This window comes from Patagioenas fasciata, chromosome 9 (genome assembly GCF_037038585.1).
Source record: "Patagioenas fasciata isolate bPatFas1 chromosome 9, bPatFas1.hap1, whole genome shotgun sequence".
Lineage (NCBI taxonomy): Eukaryota > Metazoa > Chordata > Aves > Columbiformes > Columbidae > Patagioenas > Patagioenas fasciata.
In genome coordinates, this window is record NC_092528.1 from 14,836,080 (window position 1) to 14,862,323 (window position 26,244).

Here is a 26,244-nt window from a genome sequence, read left to right on the forward strand (position 1 = left end):
GGGACTGTGCCCTTGTTGGACATCACTACGCTGCCTAGGCTGGGGTCGTCTTCCTCCCTGGAAGGGAGCTGCTCCTGCAGCTTGCTGACAAACACAGCTTGCCTAGGGAACCACTGTAAGTCCAGGTTCAAGAGCAGAAAGGATTGGCCACCAAGGAAGCTAAAACCTGTAAAAACTAGAATACAGCTAGAGTAGAGCCTGGTGTAATTATTTTTGAGATTCGACAGAAGATGTTGGGCCTGGACAGGGTGACGTCATGATCTAGGACTGGTAATTCATAACGTGATTCTACACTATCATCATTGCCAGGGCTCTTCTGCAGAATTTCCTCTGGATTAGGAGAACCCAAGTGACTATTCTGTAGCCACTTTTATTGTGTGACCACTCAGTTTATGAACAACAATCATATATTCAATGGAATAAAAATAGTTGCATAATTTATCTCAACATATATGGAGAATATCAGGAGAAGGACCGTATCTGTAGTATGCTTCAAGAACCAGTTTTTAGAATTTTTATAAATTTTTTTTTAAAGACTAAACCCCTTTTGATGTTTTATAAATCTTCAAGCCTGGAGAAGGTGTAGAACTGAGGATTCTCCTAAGCGATTAAGATTGCCTGGGAAGATGTGCTCAGGTCAACAATTTGTGTTTTAAGGAGGCCAAATGTAAGATCATTTATCTAAAGGCAAATAATGTCTAATTTCAGTGTTACATAATACAACTTTTATTTAGTAAGAGATCATATTTCAGACCACTTGCCTCTGCAAAACAGCACTGTTGGCATTTCTGAAGAGCTGAACTAGCAAGGGCTTGGATCCATATACACTCAATACTTCTGGCACACCTGCTTGCTCAGACCTCCAAAACGTTATCGTGACCATAAATCAAAATCTGAGCTCTCTTTAAAAAATTAACTGCTAGATATAGTAGCAGTGTTCATTCTATTCTAGTGTATGCAACTGGAAAATTGAGATACCCACACAACAAGGAAACAGCTGTTCATAGGCAGCCCCTGCTGTGAGTGAGAACCAATTTCAGGAAGGATAACCTAATGGGGCCCATGGTAGTGAGGAGATGGTGCTCTGCTGGTCAGAACTGACTGCAAGCTGGTTTTAAGCAGGACAGGAAATGGACGGCTCTGTCATTGCTGACCAATTTGATGTAATGTTAATGGGATGGTGGTTGATGTAGAAAAGACACTGTTCACCAGGACAGCCTTTGTGGAGTTCACCAGCTGATAAGACATGAAGTTTCACTTGCACCTAGGTTTTTTAAAGTGTGCAGTTGCTTTTGAGCAGTACGTAGGCAACTACCTGCCTTTCAGAAACGTGCCCTGAAGGGCCTGGCCCTTTCCGCTTGCACAGGAGGGCGTTATCCCTGGTTCCAGATTTTCCACCCAGTTAACACATATTAGATCCTTGTGTTTCCATATTACAAAGGCATGTTATCCACCACAGCACAAAGACATAAGCAGAGAGTGAGTGCTCCACAAAAAGCTCTGCTTCTTGTCAGGCAACACGTAGGACACAGGCAGGTTTTGAGAAGTGGTTTCAGCAGAAGCATTTTCAACAGGACCGAGCCCGGGGCAGGAGTGGCCGGGCGCTGAGGTCGAGGGTCCCGACTATGCCCAAAATTTCCCTTCGGGCACCACCAGTCACTGCGAGGCTGAACCGCGGGGGCAGCTCCAGGCTCCCGCGGCGGCTCGTCCCTCACGAAGAGCGGAAGAAGGCGACGAGGAGCTTCGGGGTCAGTTAAACAGCGTCTGTCCGCGCACCGGCCTGTGCCGCCAGCTGCCGCTCTGCACGCCCGGGCTGGAAGCGGGACCGGCGCCCGCCCACTCCTTCCAGCCGCGGGCCGCCGTGCCGGCAGCACCGCTCGCTCGGCATCCCCCGCCGGCTGCCGGCGCCCCCCGGCTCCAAGGCAGCTCCACGCCCGGCCCCGCTCCGTGACCTTGCGCCGCGGCCTGCGGGTACCCCCAGCGCGCCTGCGCCGCGCCGGCCTGCCCTTACTGAAAATGGATACCCTCCGGCTGTCTCGCACGTGAGGCACTAGCGAGAGCTGCTTCCGCCCTCTTTCGGTCACATGAGGCGCGGTTGCCGGCTCAGCAGCTCTTACGGGAGCCCGATGGGGACAAGCCGGCCGGTGTTTGCGCTTCGCCTGAGGAGTGGGCTGCGGGCGCGCCGCGCTGCCTAACCGGCCCTGCCCGCGGGAGGCAGCGCGAGGGGCCGGAGCACGGCAGCAGCGGGGCGGACAGGGTAGAGCAGGGGCTTGCCGAGCGCCTTCCCGCCGCTCTGGGTGAGTACGGGCTGCCGGGGCCTGGTGGCAGCGTCTCCCGGTTGTCCCGGGTGGGTTAGCCTGATCGTGGGGCGCCCCTGGCAGCGGGGAGCGAGCCCGCCCGTCCCCTGCCCTCCCTGCCGTTGCCCCTCAGAGGGATCATTCCTTAGGCTGCGTCTCTCAGCCCCGCTCCCCGCGCCGCGGCCTTCCCCCCACACGCACCTCGGGCACCCTTGCGGCCCGTCGCCCTGTCAGTGGCTGCCCCGTCCCTCCGGTGCCGGCTGTCGCTGCCCGATACCTGCGGCTGCCCGCGCTCGCACGCCCGGTGCTCCCGGCACCCCTGGCTCCGCGTTCCCGGCTGGAAACGCTTGAGCAGCGGGACCGGCGCCCTCGCAGCCGCCTGGCCCTGCTGGGGGTTGGCAGCGGCCCTGGGCGCGCGTTTCGGAGCCTCGGGCAGTCCGGGCTCGGGCCGCGCGGCGGACGCTGGTGCCGGGGACACCGTGCGGTGCGGAGCCCGCTCGCCTTGCACCTGGGGGCCTGCTGCGAGAGCTCTGCATGCTGTCACAAGAGTATTTGCCTGTTTCTGAGAAATGGTTGTCAAGACTGACAATTTTTTTTTCCTCCTAACGTTTCTAGTATTTTTTCTTATGAAAAAAATATTTTGCATTAAAACTTCCCACTGGAGCAAAACAAACTTGAAAGAAGGCAGCCTTTAGGATTTTGTGATCCTATAGCCTTGTTGATGTATAATATTTTTTTTGTTCACATCATCCTTGTGCCAAGGAAAGGAGGTAAGGTATTTTAAAAGTTCAACACGTGTAGCTGCGCTATTCAGAACAGCTTTCAGCATTTAGCCTGCACCTAGCTCTCCTTTATCTCAAATTGTTCCATTAGCTATTTGTTATTTCGTAGTATCTGATCCTGAATGCCTATGTGATATATGTTCTGACAGTTTTAGGGTCCCATGATAGGGTCCTTTCGGTCTTATAATACATTTGCTTATCTTTGTTCTAAGAAGTCCTACTCTACCACTTTTACTTACCAAAGGATATCCAGGCACTTGCCAAAGGAGCGGTTTGTAGCTGGCGTTCACTTGAACAGGCTGTAAAGTAGCTGCATCCGGACCAAGCAGCACTATAGCTGGAGAAGCGACAGTGGTTTTGGTGAGGGCTGTGACACCAGCTCTGAGCCCAGTGCCGGCACAGCCATGCTGTTACCAGTACTCATCCTCATATATTTCAGTAACTCAGACATCACGCCGTGCATAACATTCCTGGTTGCAGCACAGATGCGGCCAATGTCTGATTATTGCCAGAATCCTGACAAAAAGTCATCCTTCAGATTCATGATCATCACTTCATCCCTGTCTCCTCCGTTACTGTTCTGGTTTAGGAGACAGGGGAAGGAGGAATCACTATGTCTTTCTGAACATTTGTAATTCACCTTATCTCTTTCTCTCTTCCCTTATCCTCTGGATTTTTCTCCTTCTTTCCTTTTTTTCATTAAATGCCACTAATGCTCATTTGTGCTTCAGCTGCTCTCAGTCCCTTATTTATCCTGTATTTGTGATTGTATTTTTACTGCCTCATCGTTCTCAGACTTATATTCTCATGCCTCTTTAGAGCTACTTAGTTCTGTAAATATCAATTTTTAAATCCTCTTTCTCTCTGATTTATTATTAATGTATTCTGTAAAATGCTTTGTGTAGCAAGAACATTACAGAAAACAACTTCAAATTCTGTTCTCTTTAAATAGTTGGGGGGTTTAACAAGCTTCATTTAAATATTTTTAAGTTTTCTGTTGCTGAAATCTCACTGTTCCTTGTTCTGCTGTTCTCTTGTAAAAAGGGGTAAAATTGAAATAACTGACAAAAATGCAATTCTCAGCGACAAAAAGTAGATGAGAAGTAGGCAAGAGTAGGAATATGTTGAGGTATTGGATATATAGGTCCTTGTTAGGTACAGCTAAACACACACAGTGATACTTACTTTATAAATAGTTCATAAAGTGACTGTTCTAATGCTGTCCTTTTGTGTGTGTGTTTTACTGTATGGCTGGAAAGCAGTTGTCATGCAGACTTGGGTACAAAAGCAATGCCAAACTTTAGGGACGCTGTGGTGTAAACGCTGCCACAGTGTAGCGATACTTAATAGCAAAAATTAGAACTGTACAGGTATTGCAAAATGAGAAGGTAAATAGGCAGTGAAACGCTTTTTCTGAAGTCTTATGAGTAATAACAGTTCTTTGAGCTGCTGCCAGTAGATATTCTGGGTACTTGAGGTTCTTAAAATTTGTTCTCTTTATTGACATTACAATTATTACTCCTATTGATCTGGAAGTGCTTTACTGATCACAGACCATGTTTCAAAATGAAAAGCACCTTTTTGAATGTGGAAATGTCGGAAGACTCTGTACTTTGGTCATGTCACTGCCTGATCTGGCCAATGTCTTGCTAGGGGGACAAATCTGACTTGCAAGACCAAAGAGCAGGGGCCAAAACATCTCGGAGTGAAATCTTAAGAATTTTGAAGTGACAGAGCTGTTTAAGCACCTCTTGAAGTCCTATAAAGTGTTTATTTCTAATTAAGTAGGTTGTTCCAGTTCCTTTCACTTGATACATACAAACAGTAAGAATTAATACAGAGAAGTTAAATCTGCATGACTTCAGATATTTCCTTTTTAACTATTTTTTTTTAAGTTTACACAGAATGGTGACCTTCTTGCCTTCTCCCTGGCCCCCAGTCCTCCTTCTGTGCTGCAGTGAGACTTTGAGATGACTGAGATTCTTCCACTTGATCTGTGGTGACAGGAAGTCCTGGAAATAACACTGAGGATCCCTGGATGGATTGCCAAGTGGATCTCATCTTAAATATGCTAAATGTGTGCCTGTAATATAGTGTTACACAATCAAGATCCTTCTGTGTTCTTCTTTCTGCTGTCTGAAGGTTACTATTAGATTGAGGTTTTATTAATAAATATGGGAAGTACTGCTTCTATGTGACAGTGAGAAAAATGGCTTGTGGTCCATCTCACCTGCCGCGTAGATGGTCTGCATTGAGGCACTTTGTTTGCAAAGTTCTGCGTGTTCTGCTTACGAAAGCACATACACAGCAACAGATACAGCCTTGCTGCCAAAAATAGTAACAGAATGTAGTTGCAATTATAGTGGCAAAGCCTGCCTTTTTGCCAGGGTAGATTACTTCACGTAGGGAACTACTTCAAGCAATACCACTACAAGATTTCTTGCTAGAGTAAGCTATGCTTCCTATAGGCAAATTTGCCAGGATAACTATACTTACATATTGTGTGCGTGTACATATATGTATAGAAATACATATTTATCTCAATCCCAACCCTAAAAATAATGGTTATCTCAGTCTGAGCTGTTGGCAGGGACCCCCAGCCATCACCTGGATAAGAAGTTTCTCACAGCTGTTTATTCCCTGCAGCTCATAGGTTCCTCTGGGAGCCTCTTGCCAGCCCCGCTGTGACTGCAGCTCTGGGGTGTCCCTCTCTTAACCGAGTCACTGACCATAACCTCAGTCTGAGCCATCAACAAGGTCCACTAACCACTACTTCTAACAGCTGTGCATGTTCCCTTCCAGCCCACCTGCAAGTGCAGCTCTAGGATTTCTTTTTCTTTCAACCTTAAATCTAACCTCAAGAAAACCCAGTTATCTTAGTCTTTGTCTTTGATATGGCTCCCAGCAATTGCCACATTAATAAGTTTCTCACAGCCCAGTTTCTAGGAAAGTCGCCCGCTGCTTCACATGAAATTCCCTTCCTTTTTTAGGAAAATGTGTATATGAAGTATTGGCAAAGCCTTTTAAGTTTAAATAAAGTCTTATTCTCTCTCTGCCCGTCTTGTATCTGTTCTGAAAAAGTAAGATTTTAATTTACAGAAAAATTCAGAAGTGAGAAGTTTACAGAATTGCTTGTGATGGGAACAGGTGATGAATATGTGAGGTTTTCAAGCTGATTTGACAGGCTTTTGATAGGGAGCTTTGTCCATGTAAGATGCAGTGAGATCTGGGTGACTGACAGCAAACAGAAGGCTGCTGCCAAAGCTGAGCCTTTTCTTTAGTTCCCTCACATCAACATGCAGTTTTGTAAGACTTCACCCATTTTTCTCCAATACTGGTTCACTGGATCTGTGTAAATACAGATCAATATTTCTGATTTCTTACCAGTCCTGAATAGCTTTCCTACCAATCCCATCAATTCTTTTTGGTTTGTTGATGTTTCTTTTTTTGCCAGCCAGCATGGGAATAGTACATTACATGCAGAATTTCTACTTTTTTTGGTCACAGATCAGTTTGAAGACCCTCAGTGCAGCTTTGAGCATTGCCTGCAGCATCACTTGGTTCTTCTGTCAGTGCCCTCAAATTCAACTCCTTGTGACTATACTTCCTATGAATTTTGTTGTGTAATTTGTTTCTCTAAATAAGTCTGTTCTGTTAGGATCATCTGCCACATGCCCAGTAATCAGAACAAAGAGTTCCCTTTACGCACTTTCTGCTGGTTTCCTATATTGCTTTTACAGCTTTTGGTTTTCTCTTCCCAGAATGAGTGGGGCTGCGTTCCCATCTCCAGCTGCTGAGATGGCAGAAATGAATCGTCTTCAGTATGAAATGGAATACACGGAAGGAATCAGTCAGCGCATGAGGGTCCCAGAAAAACTCAAAGTAGCTCCTCAAAATGCTGACCATGAGAAGGGCATCCAAGAAGGGTTTCCAAATGCCAGTGTAACTATGCAGGTTCCAGAGCGGATTGTAGTGGCAGGTATGTCTGCATCTCAGTAAAAGAAACATAGGTTAAAATTTAAATTAGTTCCCCAATTTCTGGGTGGAAAAAATATATATTGATACATTTTTAAGAGAAAAAGCTGTAAAAGGCTTTCTGGTTTTCAAACGGTTATTGCTCCTCAACTTAAGAAGCTCCTAAACTCTGAAAATGTTTCACGAATAGTTTTGCTATAGTTTGTAGTAGAGACAGTTAATGAACTAATTGTGAAGATAAGTTTAATTGCTGACTTTTCAGCTTAGTAAACTCTTTCTGGAGAAAAAAAAATACTGATTTACACCTAATTTTTCTTAATTAACTATAACAAGTTTGGGGGATGTACTATATATTAACCATGCAAAATGTATTTGATTACAATCAGAATGCTAATTGTGTTAAGGATCTGTCTACTATTCAGTGGACGCTATTAATACTTTAGTATTTGTGGTCATGGGCTTTACAGTGAGAGACCTGGAACTGCTGAAGGCCTTACAATTTGCAAAATGCATGACACACATATATTTAATGCTTTGAAAGAGTGGCATCTTCATATCCCTAGTCACCGTATTTCTAAACAAATATGCCTTTAATGGGAGTATGTCTTGAGATTAAAAGTGCCCTCCTTGCAGTAACACTTGATGTTGCTCAGGATTACTCGGCATCGTTTTTCTCGGAGAAACTACTCAAAAAACTGTCAATTAATGTGGTCTTTTTAAGAGCTTTAACCAAAGTTTTTAACATACATGCCCTGTTAAAGAAAGGCATAATTAATTATTTAGCATAGTCAGGGGAAGTAACTGATGTGATGTCTTTGAACTTGATCATTAGCCCTCCGGCCTCAGAACAGCTTGCTTTCTATTGACAACTGATGTTCTTGCAGGTGATAGTGGAGACATTCCATTTTCCAGACCACCAGACCTTGACCTTCTTCAGTCTACTCCATTCAAACCACTGGCATTGAAAACTCCTCCCCGTGTTATATCTCTTAGTGATCGACCGCTAGATTTTTTGGACCTAGAAAAACCTCCACAGCAGACACCTCAAAGTGAAGAGGCTAGTACTTACTTTGCTTTTTCCTTAGTTGAGAAACAGTCCACTAAAGAAAGTGAAAAGAGCAGTGATTTCTCTACTGTGTTGCAGATCTACTTGGTGCTAACATTAGTTGGGAAAATACAGCAATAGTTTTATTAGCAGTGTAGTAGTTCTAATTATGACTTTGAAGATCTGTATTTAACTGGAATATGGCTAGGGGTTTGCACATCCAGGAAGATTACCCAGTACTTGCAAAAATAAAGTCATTTTTAGAACTACTCAAAATACTTTCAACAAAAAATCCTTTTGATTGAAGAGCGAGCTGCAAGATTTCTTTAATTTGCGGGTTATCAGAAAACAAACTCAGATTCTTTTAACATGTAAAGTTAACCCTTGGAACTCACAGCCAGCTGATGTAACAGCACATAGAATTAGTGAGTTTTGTTAAAATTCTGAAAACTGACATCAGAGAATGGTGGAACACTGGCATCCAGGTGGATGGTGTGTCATTGACATCTTGAAAATTGCAAAATATTTATGAAGCTTCATATTCTATGGACTCATAAAATACAGTAGAAATATATCTAGTGATAGGAAATAATGTTAAACATAAAATTGCTTTCTTACATATTCAAAGTTCTGTTTGTTCATACTTTTGGCATCAGATCATATGGAGAGATAACGACAGGATTGCAATAAGTTTGGACCTTGGTTTTGCAAGAACCAGCATCAGATCCTGTCATCGGTTTTTTTCCTCCTGATCACTGTGAAACCCATGAAAGCCTTTGTATCTAAGTCAGATCTGACTTACAAATCTTCAGTGCAAGTTATTAAGTGTCTCCTGGAATTCCCTGCCTTTTATCTCCCTCTTTCTCCCCTTTTACGCAGGTCCGCTCAGTGGGAAGACTGAAGAGAGAACGTTCCATGAGCGAAAATGCCGCTCGACAGAATGGCCAGCTGGCCCGAAATGATTCTATGTGAGTAGAGCAACAGTGTCCAGTGGCAAAATTACAACTTCGTTACATATTTTCATTGTTCCTTATCTCCTAATTTTTTTTCCCAGTTTTGTATATTGTGGCAAGTACATAATTTTAAATATTATAAGGCCAGCGTTTTTCTTAATTTCTGTGCTTTTTGTTTAGTGAGGCGACTCATTTGTCAAGCGTTTTGCAGTGGATGGGTGGGAGTGTTTGTGGGCTCACAGTTGGTTTCACCAGCTATCGCAAATTGTTACTGCAGAAGATTTTTTGGTTTCTGAACTGGTATAATATTTATTTTTCCTTGAATTTTCAGGAAATGGAGTTCTTTGTGCATCAAAATATTTCCAGTTCTCTCACTGTTGCTATTAAAGTGGTTTTCATTCGTGTGCATTTCCTCATAATCATTCCTCATATTAGAATAAATCATATTTCTTTGGTGTCAATATACTTGATATATTGGAATCTGTGAGTATATATTTTGATCTTTTGAGACCAAAATGGAAAATAGCATTTAGAATTGGAAACTTGATCTGTTGATACCATCTGAGGTAGGAAGTGTTACGGTGCTTTCTGAAGACATACAGATCTGTATATTTTTATTAGATATGATAGTCTTTGATTAATCACAGTCTAATCTGAGTGCTAGCATCTTTTCACCTGGCTAGAACTATTTTTGCAACATACCACTTAAAACTCATGTATAAAAGATTGTCAGTACAGCTACCATAAAGAATACTTCCCTTGTTGAAAGGATCTTAGATTTAAGACGTAAAAGATGGTATTCATCTGTCCCAGTGTAGACTGTGTGACACTGTTGCTAAATCACCATAAACTTAATTCTCAGTAACTACAGAGAAATAAGTTCATGACCTACTTAGCATCTACCTATTTTTAGTCTAAAATAGATCAACTGCATAATGTCCTAGAAATGTCTGTTTTCTTCTATTTACAGCAGGGGCACTAGGAGGTACTATATATACTATGTATCTGTCTACTTGTTGGTTCATTTGTCTAGAACTGGTTGAAATGTACATTGGTGCATGCTCTAGACATACTATAATTCTCCTTCTCTTCCTCTAGATCTTAATGGAAATATTGTTGCATATATTCCTCTTCTTTCTTCATCAGACTTTTGGGTCATTCAAGCTTAGAGATTGCACTTGTCTCAGTACTCAAGTCTGATCAGTTATATATATTCACTGAGCTGGCAAAACCACATTTACATTCTTAAGCTCCTGATCAGCTCTTTCTCCAACTGTTCGAGTGGCCTACTAAGTGCCCAGGTTCCCTGTGGTATCGGTCATCCAGTTATGTCCTGTTGGACTGGACATACTGGAATTTCATTGAAGAAATGGCCTTCACATGCCTGATAGTTTACATGATGCATGCTGGAATAGATGGTCTTCATCTGATGAAAGCAGCTTGTGAAAAGGTTTACCCCTTAGATGTTACCAGCTCTGTTTTACCATTCTTTGATACATGAATTCTTGCAACTTCTTGAAATCACTTTATCCTTGATTCCCAGGTTAACAGTTTTCCAAAAGTCAGGGGCTGTGTCTGCCCAGCCAGCGAGCTGGGAAACTGGCAAGGTCAGCTCTGACTGGACGTATCCAGTGGCTGTCACGTTTTTTGCATACATTTGGACTTCTCTAAATCTCAATATTCTAAATCTGTAAAACTCGCCTGTGTGCTTTGTTACTCAGTAGCTATAGATAGAATTAGTTTTATAATGATCTGAGTATTATTTGCTGTCATTGTTTATTAATCTACAAGCAGTCCTTCAGTGGCTTAGCAATACAATGTGCCCCTGGAATCCTCAAAATATAAAAAACCATGTGATTAATGACCATACAACTGGTAGCATGCATGACTCAGTTTATGATTTACAAAAGCCAGGAGATTATGACACATCTGAAGATTAGTTTTCCTCTCTTGATGTCCATGCTAGTGCCTGCATGATGTCTGTCAAATGAATCAAACTTCCAATGCCAAGCCGTTTCCACTATGTGTCTTTAGGAAAATTATATAAACTTTAGATTGATCCAGGATCTCTTCTGTTTGTATTAAAAATAATAGCTGCTAATATCGAGCCTGCTGTATCTCCACTCTTCACTGCCCATGTGCAAGAAGCTTTCTTCACTGCAGCATTCCACGCTTGCTGACCTGCACATAATATATTTTAGTAGGACTTCATCTGTCTCTTGTCCTCTCAAGTACTTGTTTTCTTGTGACAGAAGTTATGTTCTGCCTTATGTGTAGATCATCTGTTTCAAAATCATTGAGATTCCTAGAAATTGCTTCTTTTTCTGTCATTGCTTCTTCTGATTCAGGGTGTTCCAAAAAAAAAATAAATCACTTTGATCATGCTGCAGCATTCTCAGTGATGCCGACTCTGAAATTCCTCCCTCATCCATGTTTTGTCCGTCTCCAAGTGGAGAATGTGTCTGTGTAGCTGGTGAACTCGCAGGAGAATATTCTGTGAATCCAGATTACGAAAACACAGTCTTCAAGGTGGAACTTGTATGGCTAACACAAATGCAGGAAAGCCAACTCTTTTGTACTTGTGAAAAGGGCTCTTGGCTCTTTTCATAGTATGGGCCCACAGGACATAGACTGTAAACTGCAAAAAAAAAAATAGCAAGTTTCATGTAAATAAAACCAGAATTAGCGTTTCTACAAACAAAACTGAGATGGTGGCATTTTGTTTTCACTGTGGTAGCTACTTAGAGAAGCTCCCCATGTGGAAGTGTTTCTGTATGGCACAAAACAGGCAATATAAGCAAACGAACCTGCTTTATGTAAATGATGCTACCTCAGGTGGTTTTGGGTATCACTTAGCCCGTAGACTACTATCCTTTTGGAGGCTTATGGTAAATATGACACATCTTCTAAGTTTAGCTTCCTTGTTGATAAATTAGATCAGTTAGGTAGATTAATTCTACTACAAGTGTATTCTTTGCACTACAGAAAATGTAGTTGTACACCTATTACCTCATATCACGTTTAAATTTCTTTACTGTGTAGAAGTATTCTTTTTTCCAGTGGTAAAAAACAAGAACCAAAAAGAAACCAGCTGTTCCTAAAGTTTTTATTTCCAGTGTTGTTGGCTGAAAGAAATAATCATTCTAATTACAGTAATGATACATTTCTGATTGATCAAAACTGTCTTGACTTTTAAGTTCATATCATATCTAAGTATTTTACTTCTGGAGTAACAAATACTATGGTAGTTGATAAAGATCAGCTCTTAATTTCCTGTGGTTGTGTGAGTCTGGGTCACATCTTCGAATAGGAGAGTCCACATTTTACTTAAAATACTTAATTCCTATCTACAAAATACTTTTTTTCTTTTTTTTTTTTTTTTTAACGTTTATTTCTATTACCTCCTTGATTCAACTTTCTAATAGACATGATAGTCTACTTGGATGCTGTGATGAGGACCCCATTGAAAAGGCACATGGAGCACTGCTTTTTAAAACCTTTGTTTTTTCAACAGGACTATAATATTCAACTTGTAATCTGGGACACTACTGTCCCCCTTGGATAAAACATTCAGAGGTACTGCACAAAATTCTAGAGCTTGACCTACAAAGTGACAAACTAAAATGTTCCGGAAAAGGTTATCAGACTGAAGCAAAAGAGCTGGCTGGGCTCCCTGTCACAGTGATGTCTATGTGGTACGAATAGTTGTTTCTTTTCTGTTGTTTTTCTCTCCTTGTCATCCAGTTGCCTGCAGAGACAGTTCTGAGAAGTTTCTGGGAGCTGGGCTTCACTAAAGACAGTAATTCTCCAATGCTTTTAGAAAAACTGAGAGTAACAAACAGGCATCTGCTTGTACAGTAACTATCTGTCTGCGTAGCAATGATGACAGTTCTCTAAATTACAATATCTCTATTTGAAAGGATGCTTACTTAAGACCTTGCAATTATTATTCAAGGTGGTACAGATCAGATACTGTCCCAAGAAATAAAATGCCACGGTTCCAGTCACCTCTTTCGAATAAGGATTGCACGTAAGCCTAAATGTTACCTGGTATATGAAAATCAAGAGTGTGTTTAATTACATAGCTTTCTGCAATACTAATTTTCTGACAAAGTATCTGTAGTTTAGAATATGAAATTTGGAACAGCCTTTGCTACACTGAATGTGTGATTTCTAATTTTGCTTCAGGGTTTCTCAAACTTTGCCACATCGTTTTCCTGTGTAAAGAACATAGGGAAAAGTACCACTCAGCAAAAGAGAAGGGACAGTTTCAACTAAGAACGTATTTGTAAAGAAAAATCAAATTTCAAAATAGCTTTATTTTGTTTGATTCTTTGGCTGTTTTTGAATAGCTGGAGAAACAAAGTTTTGTTTTGGCCGTCACCAGCCAATGGTGAGTGCAAGGTTTCCACTTCTGCACTGAAATTCACCAAACCACCAAGAGTGTTTGGAAAAGGGGACAGCATTTTTTTTTCTTTTCTGCTCCAGCTTTTCCCTTAGAAAAACACACCTCTCCAGAGAGGGCAGTTTAACAGTTTGAGAAACTCTGTTCTTCATGCAAGTCATGGGGGAAAAGGTGATGGTGTGCACGTCTTTAATGAGAATAGACTCTGTCTGTGTGATTGAATTTAAAGTAACCTTGATTAGTTAAATCTGCTTACCTCTCATTTGATTCTTCCAGAATTGTAAGTCAGAGAAATATCTGAAATAAACTCTGTACACATCACAAATGTTTTGAGAAGGTTTAGGGAAGATCACTGCTAAGCTAGAAACTCTGCATATGTTACTGTGCTCTTCCATGGTAATTCCTGTAATGCCGTGTTGTTTGTTTTGATTCTAAACTCTGGAATTAACTGGTGTTTGTAACCAAGGAGTGCTAACATATGTGGCTGGAGCTGTATGTAAGAATTCTTTTCAGAGATTTGAAACAAAATTATACCTAGGGCTAAGATCTAGACCTAAGACTGCAAATGGAGGAGAGAAAGGATTCCCCCTTCTACAATTTCTACATATGTACAATGTCTAGCAATAAGTAGTCATGCTAAATGTTACAGAATTTTCCTTATGTTAGAATTTCTTTTCTTATGTCATCTTGCTGATTTGTACATCAGATATTTGCTTCATAATATTTCTTCTGCATGGTCTCTGACATAGTCTTAAAGACTTATGCATGTTTACAGGACAATAATTTTGAATCCTGAAAAGGAAAGAAGAAAAATGTGGTTTCTTCCCTTCCACACCTCCATGTTCCTTAATCCTGACATTTGAGCCCTTCATGGAATTATTCCCACTTTCAGTCAGAAAGGAAGAGAGAGATCTCTCAGACTACACACTTTAGAGGTTTATTAAAATTAGCAATAGCCTTTATGGAGAAAATGTCATCAATTTCATGTAGCTGTACAGCTTAGCTCATACCCAGGAGCAAACAGATTTAAATAATCTTTTAATTAAATAATTTAAGAAACTAAATATTCTCTTAAGGATTCAATAATTTCTGAAAATGAATGAAGTAATCTCTTGTAACTGCCTTTTTATTACAAGCCACCTAGAAATCAAAGAGCATAAAGTAGTCCAGGGGCTAGACCATGGGGTCAGAAATTATCTAGTTCTGAAGTCTGCCTTGATTTTTCTTTATTTTTCTACACTTTTCATTTTACCAGCACATGTAACTTTATTCTAGAGAATTTTGTGCAGGTTTAGTTAAATAGGAATTATTTTCAGTATCTACTAAAGACTTTGTATGCAACATTACTGTGGTATTTACAGTAATACCATTCTGGACAGCAAGAATTCAACAGTGTCTTCTGGTTTGCAATATGTCTAAATACTGTTTGTTACCTTTTTTTTTTTAAGATTTTTTCAGTCCATTCTTTAAATCTCTGAAGTGATGAACAGCAAAAGTTACTTTTAATATAAAATATACTGTGAGTCAAACCTTCAGCTCTTCTGTCATTTCCCTCAAGCCAGCAAATCCACAAAGGAGTAGAAATTGTCATAAATTCACTTCAGTGGTAGTATTTCCATACTTGCCCGTGCTGCTTGCTATCTTTCTAGAGAATATTGGCATTTCCAGTGCAATTCAAGAGTAAAATGTGTGAGTGTGTGTGACCGCTACCAATCGATTGCAAAGCAGAAGTCATCATAAATATAAAAGAAAGATGTATTCTGCAAATCTTGAGGAATGATAAAAGCTGTAGAGAAGCAAAGTAGATGTTTATTTGATGTCTCCTCCTCCTTTTTACTTCCTTTTGTCCAAATATACTACAGCAGCATGAAACATATTTGCCGTGTAGGTAATAACTAATGAGCAGTATCAGTGGAGCAGCAGCCAGTGCTGTCCTTGCCTGTCTGCTGAAGCACAGGGTGAGTGAAGTGACATCCATGTAACCTGCTTCCAAACTGTCGTTTCAATTGGATTTTCTTTCCTAGTCAGCTGCAGAGTAACTCTATTCAAAATAAGATTATCCATAGAATTATGACCCTTCTAGAGATCATCCAGATATCAAAACAGCTTCTAAGCACTCAGCCACTAATGCTTTGCTTCATTTCTTAAAAACACCAAGAGTGGGAGGATTGGCATTGTAATTCCAAAAACTATTGGAACAGGGCATAAGTGGCAAGAAAATGAAATGTGTTGAATCATGAATGCTAATATTGGAGTAAAAACTGTCCTAAGATTTGAAGGATATAGTGACTCACACTTTGTTTTGCATTTGTGTTTATATCTACAATTAAGTTAAAACAAATTACTTCCTCTTAAAAAAAAAAAAATCACCTTTACCTGAAGTTTCCTGATTTAAAAAAAATAATCTTGATACATGAAGGACAGTGTGGATAAAATCCGGTTGAATGTAAAGAAACAAGAGCAAATCCAAGACAGTTCATCAAAACTAATTTCTGTTTCATAGAGATGAGGTTTGTATAATTCACATGGTCATGTTTGAATTTCAGTCCTGTGTATTTTAATTATTATTTTTGCATTATAGTCAAAAACACAGATCATGTGATTTGTTGTTGCTGGGATATGAATTCTCTGCTTTTTTGGGATTTCTTGTAGTTTTCTTTAAACTTTGTTCATGTGCAAATCAAAATGCTGTCTTGATCTTTAGTCACAGCTTGAAGAAGAATTTTTGTTGAAGAGGCTCTGTGTGAGATTGGCCTTATTGAAAAAGGCTTGTGTTTTGAAAAGTGATTATGCATAATTTTTAAAAAAATTCTGTGTTTAAAAGACACTTTTCTCATTGATATCACTGAGGACTTGAATACTGACTTAACAGGTACAGATTTAGCTGGGCAAGGACTTTCTAAAACTAAGTTGTATAACATCAGAACTGTGTCCTATTGTTATTAGTTGTGTTTGTATCTGAATAACATATATAAATGTAGCTCATAATCCCTACACTACTGAAATTTGGGAGTGTTTCCTTATAGTGCTGGGGAAAGGGTAAACCAAAACCAAGCAATAAGCATTTTGGAATGGGGTCTATCTGAAAAGGGTTTTTTAAATTTAAAATCTGACTAGTATTTCTCTCTTCATTTACTATGCTCGTACGAACAGTGTGACACCATCACTGCAACAGGCCCATGTCTGTCCTCCCAATATGTTACCTGAAGATGGAACTAATCTTTACTCTGCTCGTGGCATTTTGTCGTTTATCCAGTCTTCCACTCGTAGGGCTTACCAGCAGGTCTTGGATGTGCTGGATGAAAACCGCAGGTGATTGGTTGTCACTGATTCTGCCAGCTTTTGCTGCTTTTTTTTCTTTTCTTGTCTCCTTTTTAGTCAAGTTCTGTTTCTGTTTACAAAATAAGGTCAAATTACTTGCTTTTGCTTTCCTTTGCTTTCACTATTCATAAGCAATTTAATTGTCCAAAATTCACATTTCAAAAATGCTTCTGTTTCAGTGAACTATAGCATTGTTTTGGTTTCCTTCCAAATAAAAATCAAAATAGGAAGTGTTAGTCTGTGACTGCAGAGGATTCTGCTGTTCCCAGATGATCAATGTTTTTTGCAATTGATACTTGATACTGAGCCTGCGATTTATTAGCCTTGTCTTCTGCTTTTCTGTTGGTGAGCAATGGTGCAAATCAATAAGATTGGGTTGATATTGTCATAAAGCATTAAAACGAATGTGTAGGAACAGGATAGACTGTTATGCAAGACATTTTAGAGACTGCTGTTGATAACGTGTCAAGACTTCAGGCTGATTCAGTTTATATTGGGAATAGTTATCTCTGGTTGATTCATGACTGATGGTGACAACTTTTCTGGATGCTGAGAGCAAGAAAGACAATGTATAGTGAGAAGCTCACTGCTCCTCTGATCAGTAGTTGTCCGTTTTTACAGATAAGCTGAGACTTTGAGAGGTAATGAGCCAAAATGAGCCTCCTGGCAATCATCGTGTAGTATTTCCATTCTCCTCAGTGGAGTTTTGCCCAGTTGATCTATCCTTGCACTGTTTTGTTTTGACACTTCCCAGCATTACAAGAATGGCATGATTAACACTATAGAAACGTTTAGAAAGATAATAATGGCAAGGTTAGTTTACCAAAAGCAGTCTTAATTTCAATAGTATGCCAGCACAGAGGCTCAGGTAAAACCCGCACAGTTAGTCTCTAGTGCGGGGCTTGCCAAGACCCCCAGGGCTTGCCAGGAGCTCAGGTTAGAGGAGATGCTCGGGAGGAACCCTGGGAGGAACTGCTCATTCCTGCTGCCGCCCTTCAGCTTGGCCTGTGCCAGGAGCTCCTGTGCCACTCGCCATCTGCCTCTGGTTGCTAATGTCCCAGAAGCGCTCTTTATGTTTTGTAGTGTGAAGTTAAAACAGTTTGCCTGCTAGTTGTTTTGGGAATGTGACTATCAAGCCAATCTTATTGTGAATTTCTGTTTGTGGTCACTTAACAAACTGGCACCTCCCGTCACTCACCATGTTTGCTGACCTGGCAGTATATAAATGCAAGTTAGCTGCGTGGTTTCCCTTGAAATTCTGTGAGTTGGATTATTAACCCTGACCATGAAAATTCAGGCCGTAGCTGTTAAAATTTTGATGCCTCTCAACAGTTGGACAGCAATACCTTTTTTTTCCCTTGTCTGTATTAGAAATTAGATGGAATTACAGGTTTGGTTTGTTTTGCAAAATTAAAGCTCCCATATAAGGAAGAATTCTACTGTCTGTTAACAATAGCACTTATGGATACTGTGCCAAGAGTCCTTGTTAAAATATAGACTGAAATTCCAGCCCTTTCCCCAGTCTGCAGTGAAGCTAATGGGTTTTATTCTGGCTTCCATTAAGCATGTTGTGGGAAACATACACATATCCATACATACACTTTCAACTTCAGTTATCAGAAAATTTCCAGAGTCCTGAATACTTCAAAAGCTGCACTACTCTTCCTGGTTTAGGTTAATTTTTGATGTGTTATTACTAACCTTCCTGGAAGAAATGGGAAACCTGTTTCTAGTCACCTGTGAACAAATAGGTGCCAAAATAATGAACTTTTCAATAAGGTGAAAGTGTGTTCCTTGTGGCTGGGTGTTTAGATACCCACCATTACACTACAGCTGGTGTAGGAATGTGAAATTTGGATGATCCACTTGCATGGTTGCAAAATATTGTTCATTTTAAATTGCTCCAAACCTGCACTCTGTTCTTTTGCTCTGTGTAATGTGCTTTCTATCTCGAAACCTTATCTATTTTAACATTTTATGCTTAATACTAGAAGAGCTCTTTTAAAATGAACAAGATCTGACTACATGTTACTCACTGGAAATATTTTTACATTGTTTCATGGCTTTTTTTTACAAAATGTTTTCCAATCTACTAAGACTGCTAATGGTAGGTGCTGATTGTACTGCTGCAGGTCATGAATGATGCCTAATTTAGCCAGCGCTGCTCGCATAATAGGTTATTTAAATGAGCAACAATGTAATGATCACTGTTCACACTATCTTTGCTCCTGCATTTCCTTCAGCTTGGACAAGAACAATAGGTCAGTTTTGGTTTTGAGTTCTAACTATTTTTCTATTTCGATTTCTGTCAAATGACTGTAGGGCAAGTACCTGTTGTCTTTTAAAGCTGATCTTTCATGCTCTAGGCAAAAAAAAATCAAACCTGCATTTAGGGAGATTTCAGTAATGTATTAAATGCAGGGGGAAAAGGCAATTTTGTATCTGAATAGAATTGTGAAATCTGTATGTTTTCTGAACTGTTCTTCATCTCTTGGGTCAATACCTCTTTATTTAGGAGAAAAAAGTATGGAAATTTATTACTTTTCCCTTCCTTTGGAATAGCCCTTTCTAAAAAGCCACCATCCTTCTTTAAAAGCCAAACTTCACCCACATAATCCTATCTTGAGGTGTTATGGGATCACTATATTGAGCAAGTTAATGATATTTTCCTGGTAGAACTAAAATGGGATGTGAGTTAGGACCATTGAAGAGGGCTACACAGGACTTTGGATCGGGGTGATACAGTTCCAAAGAAATGAGGTTGGTCTGCAAATGTGACAGAGCCTGGGAAAAGCAGTAGCCTGTTGCTTTATTGAAGTAACCGCTCACAGCGCAGAGAGAAGCAAGGAGAGCAGTGTCATCCAGCCACTGAGTCTTCTACGCGCCAATCCTTTCTGGACTTCAGAAGCTGAGTTTCTCGCCCAGTCCGCATCCAGAACATGTCCATGAGGTCATAGTGCCCATTCTTACAGTCTTTCTGAGATTTCCAGAGCTCTTTCAAAGTACAGCAAGAGGGGAACATAGCTGGTACCGCTGCTGCACAAGGAGAATGTGCTGGTCTCAGTCTCCTGGGCATGTGCACAGCAAGAGTAGGAGTTGGACCCGGGTACCTGAATTGTCCACACCTTGTTGTTCTCCTCTCAGACCATTGGTTTGATTGCGTCATTACTGTGGTATTGACATCAATTGCTCTGTTCTAAGCAGGGAAACACAGGCCAGGCCCATTCGGTCATTGTCTTATTGCCTCTTTTCCCACTGTTATTAAATTCTATTTTATGCATTCTCATCATGTTTCAGGCTGCCACTGTATTTGCAGTGAAACAGTTAAGTGCTGAGTATACATGGCCTTACAGTTATGGCTTCTTCTGATCATGTGTTAATGTTTAGGATGGAATTGACAGGAGTAGCCAGAAAATTAAAAGTTTTAATGTACTCAGTTTTTTAAAGAAGGCCATGTATTTAATAACTTGACTATATTATACTAGTGCATTATGTATTTACAAAAAAACTTGCTGCTGATTTTGGGACAAGGTGATCCCAGTAATGAGGCCACTGTGATCTATATAATTTTTTTTTTTTAATTTTTCTTGATCTATACATACAAGCAAGTAAAAAGGTGTGGGAGAGGCAGGTGATCCTTTGTGGCCCACCTGTAAAGAAACCTGAACTGCAAAGAAAAGCAAGAAATCACATGCAGCTTAACAGCCTGGCTGTGTTGGGAGGTAGAGTTGAAGACTAGCTTAGTTTAGATTAAGTTCCTGATTTGCACAGATCCAGCGTGCTCTAGTTGTTCCTTGCTGTCGCGCACAGCTACCTCCAGGCCTGTGGCTTTCCTTAGGAAGGGTAGTGTGAATTAGTTAGTACTGATTAGTTCTACAACAGCTATAAAACTTTGTTTGCCACAAAACATCATAGGGGCCAAGAATTTAGAGAGCAGCTGAGACCTATTGTTCTCATTACACAAAATTCAAATGTTGTCCTGGGTCAAACGGCGTGGGAAATGCCCGCTGCATACTGGCAAGCCTGCCAATAAATTACATGTGATTTATATTTGCACAAAAATTCTGCAACCTGCTCCATAGCTCCTAAATCTCTTGTGCTTTCCCAGAATATTTAGTTCTAGCATCTGTAGGGCAAGACTTTAGACTAGCTGAATTATTTCTCTGATTAAAAAATAATACCTTTTTTGATAACTTTCTGCAAAACCTCATACATTTAGGTGAGAATATTCTTTTATTGTATGTATCAGGAATGAGGGTTTTGTTTGTAAAACACATAGTGCTGGCTTTTCTCATGTGCTAGACAGAAAAACATCATGATATGCACTTATGACACTAATTATAGTAGGACCTAGTCCCAGTAAGTATTATATCAGGTAACAGAGTTTCCTACGGCTCCTAGATCCTGATCCTTTTAAATTAAATTAGTAGTTGTGATATTTTTGCATGGTTCTTGCTCGTTTTCAGGCCAGGCCACGATGTTCTCCCAGTCACCTCAGCACCGAGCCTCTGCCTCCTGCATGTACCTGCTGTAAAGTTCTTTATAGCTAGATTCTTGTTTACTTTCATTTTTATCTCCTGGAGCATAGATGGGTTAAATGCATGGTACAAATACCTCCTGTTAGCATTGGGAAAACAGAAAAAATATTTCAGGCTCTTAAACAGTTCTTTACACATCGTGGCTATGGAACACTAATCATTCATTACCAGAGTTACTGAAAACACATAGTCCTGGCTTCCTCAGAAGGTACTGCTGCTATTCACATCTTCACATCCAGACACAGAAACTTCCTGTTGCAAAGTTAATGTGTATTATATAGTTACAGCAGCTTAAAAAGCTCTACCTTTCTTTCTTTCTGCCTAGAAAGGAAAGCAAAATAAATTGAAAGATCAATACTTTAAAGTCTGTTCATCCCATCTACTTGAAGCTTTTAGTCACTTCTTCCTGGAGAGATCTACCTCTCTTCAGACGATACACAATTCTTAGGCTGCTAGCCCCAGTTTTCTGAATTACATCTAGCATAGATGAGTAAAGAAAAGACAAATCTCCCCTTTCCCTAGAGGGAGGAGAGGCTGATTAAAAAGGCTTTTGTAAGTATGTCTCTATTGCAACAGCTGTATCATCAAAACTTTACCTACATGTTTTAGCTGCATAAACATTCACTGTTGATTAAATTTGAATAAGAGAAATATGAAAGTGCAATTTACAACAGAATAGATATTGCATTGAAACATTATACAAGTGGAAGTGTTTTGATGTTCCTTTGTTCTGTGTTTTACCTCTTATCTCTGTCATTTCCCGTTTCTGTCTGCGCTCTCTCTCTACAAACACCTGCTGTAGGCCAGTGTTACGTGGTGGGTCAGCTGCTACCACTGCCTCTAACCCTCATCATGACAACACCAGGTAAAGAGTATTTTTTTGCTAGTCATGATCCACTAATTGAGAGTCTAAAGTTCAGACTTCCATTTCTCTATGTCTTGTGTCCTTATTTTAAAGCATAATGCTCATTTCTGTCCTCCCTCTCAACTCTTGAGGTATTTCAGGCCTTTTCCTTGCCCATCCAAGCCACCTGCCAAGACCTCACTTGTCTAATGGATACAATGTGCAGCAGAATTCTGGCTCAAAGGGATGTGCAAGGGGAGACTCTTAAATTACTTTAGCAGTATACCTCAAGTATTTTCTATTTAGTAGTGAGTTTCTTATTTTTATTGCTAGAAAACTTGGCCTTGCATCACCTTGTTTTTCCAGGTGTTCAATAACGTGCCTATGATGGTTGTTGGAGCTGAATGCCTTTCCACTGCCACTGTCTTGGGAGATTGATGTTGTTTCAGTGGAACTGGATATAAGATTGACACGTAATCTCATAGTCAGGATGAAGGAAAAAATAATTATTCCCTTCCGCATCTGTTGTTCCAATATCCCACTACTGTGTTTTCATTGAAATGGAGATTATATTTGTGCCATGCAGGTGATTCTTCTCTAACTCAGGAATTCAGTTTTTGTAACAGCCCAAGAGATTATCTCAGGGGATTTCTCACTGGTAACCCTCTTGATTTAATACCTGGAATAGTTTGGAAGTTGGTAGAGCAGCAGTGGTATACTATAACTTACTGTGACTTTATATTAAATTCATGTGAGCTGGGAGGGAGATGTGCCCATCTCACTGGAATTAGGAGATTCTCTGCTTTTCACAGCAGGTAGAATTTTTTTACCATCTACTACAGATTTTAAAATGGCTACAAAAAGAAATCTTTTTGGCTTTCCGAGGACTTGTAGTACTAAAGAAAACGTGCTTTATTTTTGTGTGTGTGCAAAACTTCAGGCTTTTTTAAAAAGTAGAATTGTTCCAATTGTTTTATAATTAACAGGTTTATTTTAAAATAACTTTGATTAGCAATATGAGCTCCACAGCACTGAGGAAATAAATAATTTTAAAAACCCCATACAACAGTTTGTCTTTTTAATGTTGCCCAAACTGAAAGAACTACAAGTAGTAAATAGCATAAATTATAGTTAAGTGAATGTTTAAAGTCTCCTTTAGAATGAAAAATTAATAATGGCTTTAATGAGAAAAGCTTTTTCTAACAAAACTGTTTGCCAAAACTGTTGTTGTTGGTCTCATACTGTGTTTTTGTAACAGCAGTGACTCTGTTGACAGACAATTGCTGATTTGACTATTCCCATACTAAAAGCTGTTTTTATCCTGATCTCACCTGGAAAAGGTTTCCCTCTCCTGTTTACCCCTCAATCCAAAAAACACCCACAGACCAAACATAATTAACTTCCTATCTTTTATACAGTGTTGCTCAAGGAGCTCCTTGTTATCTAGGTGAGGACTAATGCAACTCTCATCTAGAAACAGCAATTCCTATTTAGAAACAATATGATACAGAGAAACTTTTGACAAGTTTTCTGCTGGGGAGTGGGGAGTCCTGCCTGAGCTGGGGGTCTTCTATAAAATTTGCTGCAAGTGATGAACGAACATTTAGTGCAGGAGCAGGATCTGCACTGAAGTGCATTCAGGAGCAGGATCTGCACTGAAGTGCATTCAGGAGCAGGTTCTGCACTGAAGTGCATTCTGCAAGCTCCAGGAATTTTGCTCATATTCACATTAGTTGAAGTTGTCCATTAACTGTCATTAAATGCTAAACATTCTTTTAGATGTATTTTGTTGTGTGGCATTATTTTCCTAAGATGTTTCTGTGTCCTGATGAGAAAGCGAGTCAAGGGGAGCTAACATTGGAAACCAGCTTTAAGTTCAGAAGTAAGAAACGCAGTGGTAGGTGCAGCATTAGGAGTTACTTTTACCTGCTAGTTGCTGGAAAAGAATCTGGTTAAGAGGTAGCATTTGGATGATCAAAACAGGTACTTTATGTAGACTTTCTGCCACTTCCCAACTCATGAAAAAATGTGCTAATTAACTTGCCCTGGAGTTAAAATAATGCTTTCTGTGAATTGCTACATTAAGAAAACTGAGAGGTGCTCTGGAAACTAACTTTTCAATGCATGCAAAGTTCAGTAAGCGGTGACTTTGCACGTGATGGTTTATTTGTAAGGTTCTCTGTCTTTGCCTAAAATACAAAGATTAATGTGACTGAGATCATTAGTCTCAGTAGGTGTCCACTTGGGATATTTAAGGAGGTACCAAGCATAAGACACCCAATTCTTTCCAAGTCTTCATTTTATTTTTTTCTAATCTTTTGCAAGTCTCTTGCAACTTTGGCATTTTAGCTCATGCAATTTTCAGGTTTCATTAATCAGTTAAATAACTGGAAACAGTCTTTTGAGAGACCAAGTGATGGCAAGAAGTCTGTCTGCATGGAGAATCTTCAAAAATATTAAAATGTGGAGAGCAATAAACCCAGATTCAGTCAAGCACTTACCCACTTCATATGTGTTTGTGCTTTATTTGGTTAGGAACCTATTGAAAAAGATGACTCTGTAAAACCTGGAAAATTAAAAAAAAAGAAAGTTGTAATTCTTCTCTCTGTCACCACAAAAAATACATCTACTAGAATGTGGATAAAATATGGTACTTGCTAATCTTTGCATGGACAAGACCACTAAGCTATCTTCCTTACTTGATAGGTACGGTCTTTCCAACATGGATACGCCACTTGAGGGAACACCAGATGACATGACAGTTGTAGATGCCGCTTCCTTAAGACGACAGGTATGTAAAACACAGTAGCTGGTTATATTAAGAAAAAGCTGCAATAGTAAAATGGGGGAGCAGGTTTTCTGTCTGGCTGCAAAGGTGCCCATAACAGACGTGGTGAGGGATCCCCTCAGTACACCTGTGGTGCTGCTCTCACGTGTTCTGCGGATCTGCAGAGTCCCACTCCAGATCTGTTCTTACTGCCCAGGGACAGTAAGCTCTGATCAGTAGTGACTGAAGATAGAAAATCAAATTATCAAATGTCTAAAGTCCTTCTGTCTGAGATACTAATTTTATGTGGCTATTCAGAAGCTTCTAGAAAGTCCAGCAACTTTTAATGAAGTAATAAAAGCCTTTATTTGTTTTTAGATAATCAAACTTAATCGCCGTCTACAACTTCTGGAAGAAGAAAACAAAGAGCGTGCTAAAAGGGAAATGGTCATGTATTCAATTACTGTAGCTTTGTGGCTACTCAATAGCTGGCTTTGGTTTCGGCGTTAGACACAGCTCTGGGACCAAGGATGTAATAGTTGAAAATATAAGTTGCAAAATTCTTTGTTTCTGTTTTTGAATTGCATTCTGTTTTATAATTCATACACTGGAAACTTCCACCACAGATAAAGAATTGCAGTGTTAAAGGGACACGTTGTTCAGTTATAATGTATTTAATAGATTTGCATTGCAAATACTTGCAGTTCCTCCTTTGCATGCTTCAGTGTAAATATGGATCAGCCGATATGAAGTTTTCTTCATGCAATGCAAGGACAGTGATCTACAGGAAAAAACACTGGATGGTTTGATACTGTGGGAAGAAAACCAATGGAATGGGTTTGGAAAAAATCTGAAAACAAAGGAGTAAAAAGAAGTTTTTATTGTTCTGTTGTTAGATGCAATTAAACATGATTGCACTAGTTTTTCGTTAGTCCGAGTAGTTTGAGGTGTGCCATGTTCAAGGAGTGTGTCCTGTTTCATGAGTATCTTCCTTGTTTAAGCACATGTTCAGGTCAAATAATAAAAGGTATTCTTTGCTAACATGCAGATTGTTCAGAAATGTGTAATATGATTTTTTTTTTAGCTTTAATTTTGCAGATTTTTTTCTATAAGCTACATTTTTAAGCAAGTCAATCTGTGAGTAATCAAAAGATGATGGAGTACAAGATACTGATGTAGTCTATTTAATAAAACTTTAAAAAAAATCTCAGACCATTGTTTAATATTATTTTATGAAAATTTGAGGGTTCATCTAAGCTACACATCTTTAGAGTAAGTAGCAGTGATTGACTGAAAACTCAGTGATAGTTCCCTGCA

At 39.9% G+C, this 26,244-nt stretch overlaps 1 protein-coding gene across 10 annotated transcripts; it reads left to right on the forward strand.

The window, feature by feature from the left end:
- The first annotated feature begins 1,611 nt into the window (after positions 1 to 1,611).
- Positions 1,612 to 26,137, forward strand: MFF (mitochondrial fission factor). Of its 10 annotated transcripts, XM_071812494.1 has the most exons (10): positions 2,165 to 2,297; positions 5,019 to 5,221; positions 6,841 to 7,058; positions 7,939 to 8,111; positions 8,979 to 9,067; positions 13,008 to 13,082; positions 16,611 to 16,769; positions 22,119 to 22,181; positions 24,867 to 24,951; positions 25,306 to 26,137. In XM_071812494.1, exons 3-10 carry the CDS (start codon positions 6,842 to 6,844, stop codon positions 25,435 to 25,437), a joined length of 993 nt encoding a protein of 330 aa, XP_071668595.1. In that variant the 5' UTR covers positions 2,165 to 2,297; positions 5,019 to 5,221; position 6,841; the 3' UTR covers positions 25,438 to 26,137. The 10 variants fall into 10 exon arrangements, with proteins under 10 accessions (XP_071668596.1, XP_065700436.1, XP_065700437.1 ...); XM_071812495.1 differs by lacking the exons at positions 2,165 to 2,297; positions 5,019 to 5,221 and adding an exon at positions 1,612 to 1,748; XM_065844364.2 differs by lacking the exon at positions 5,019 to 5,221 and having other exon boundaries at positions 2,164 to 2,297.
- Positions 26,138 to 26,244: the final 107 nt, after the last annotated feature.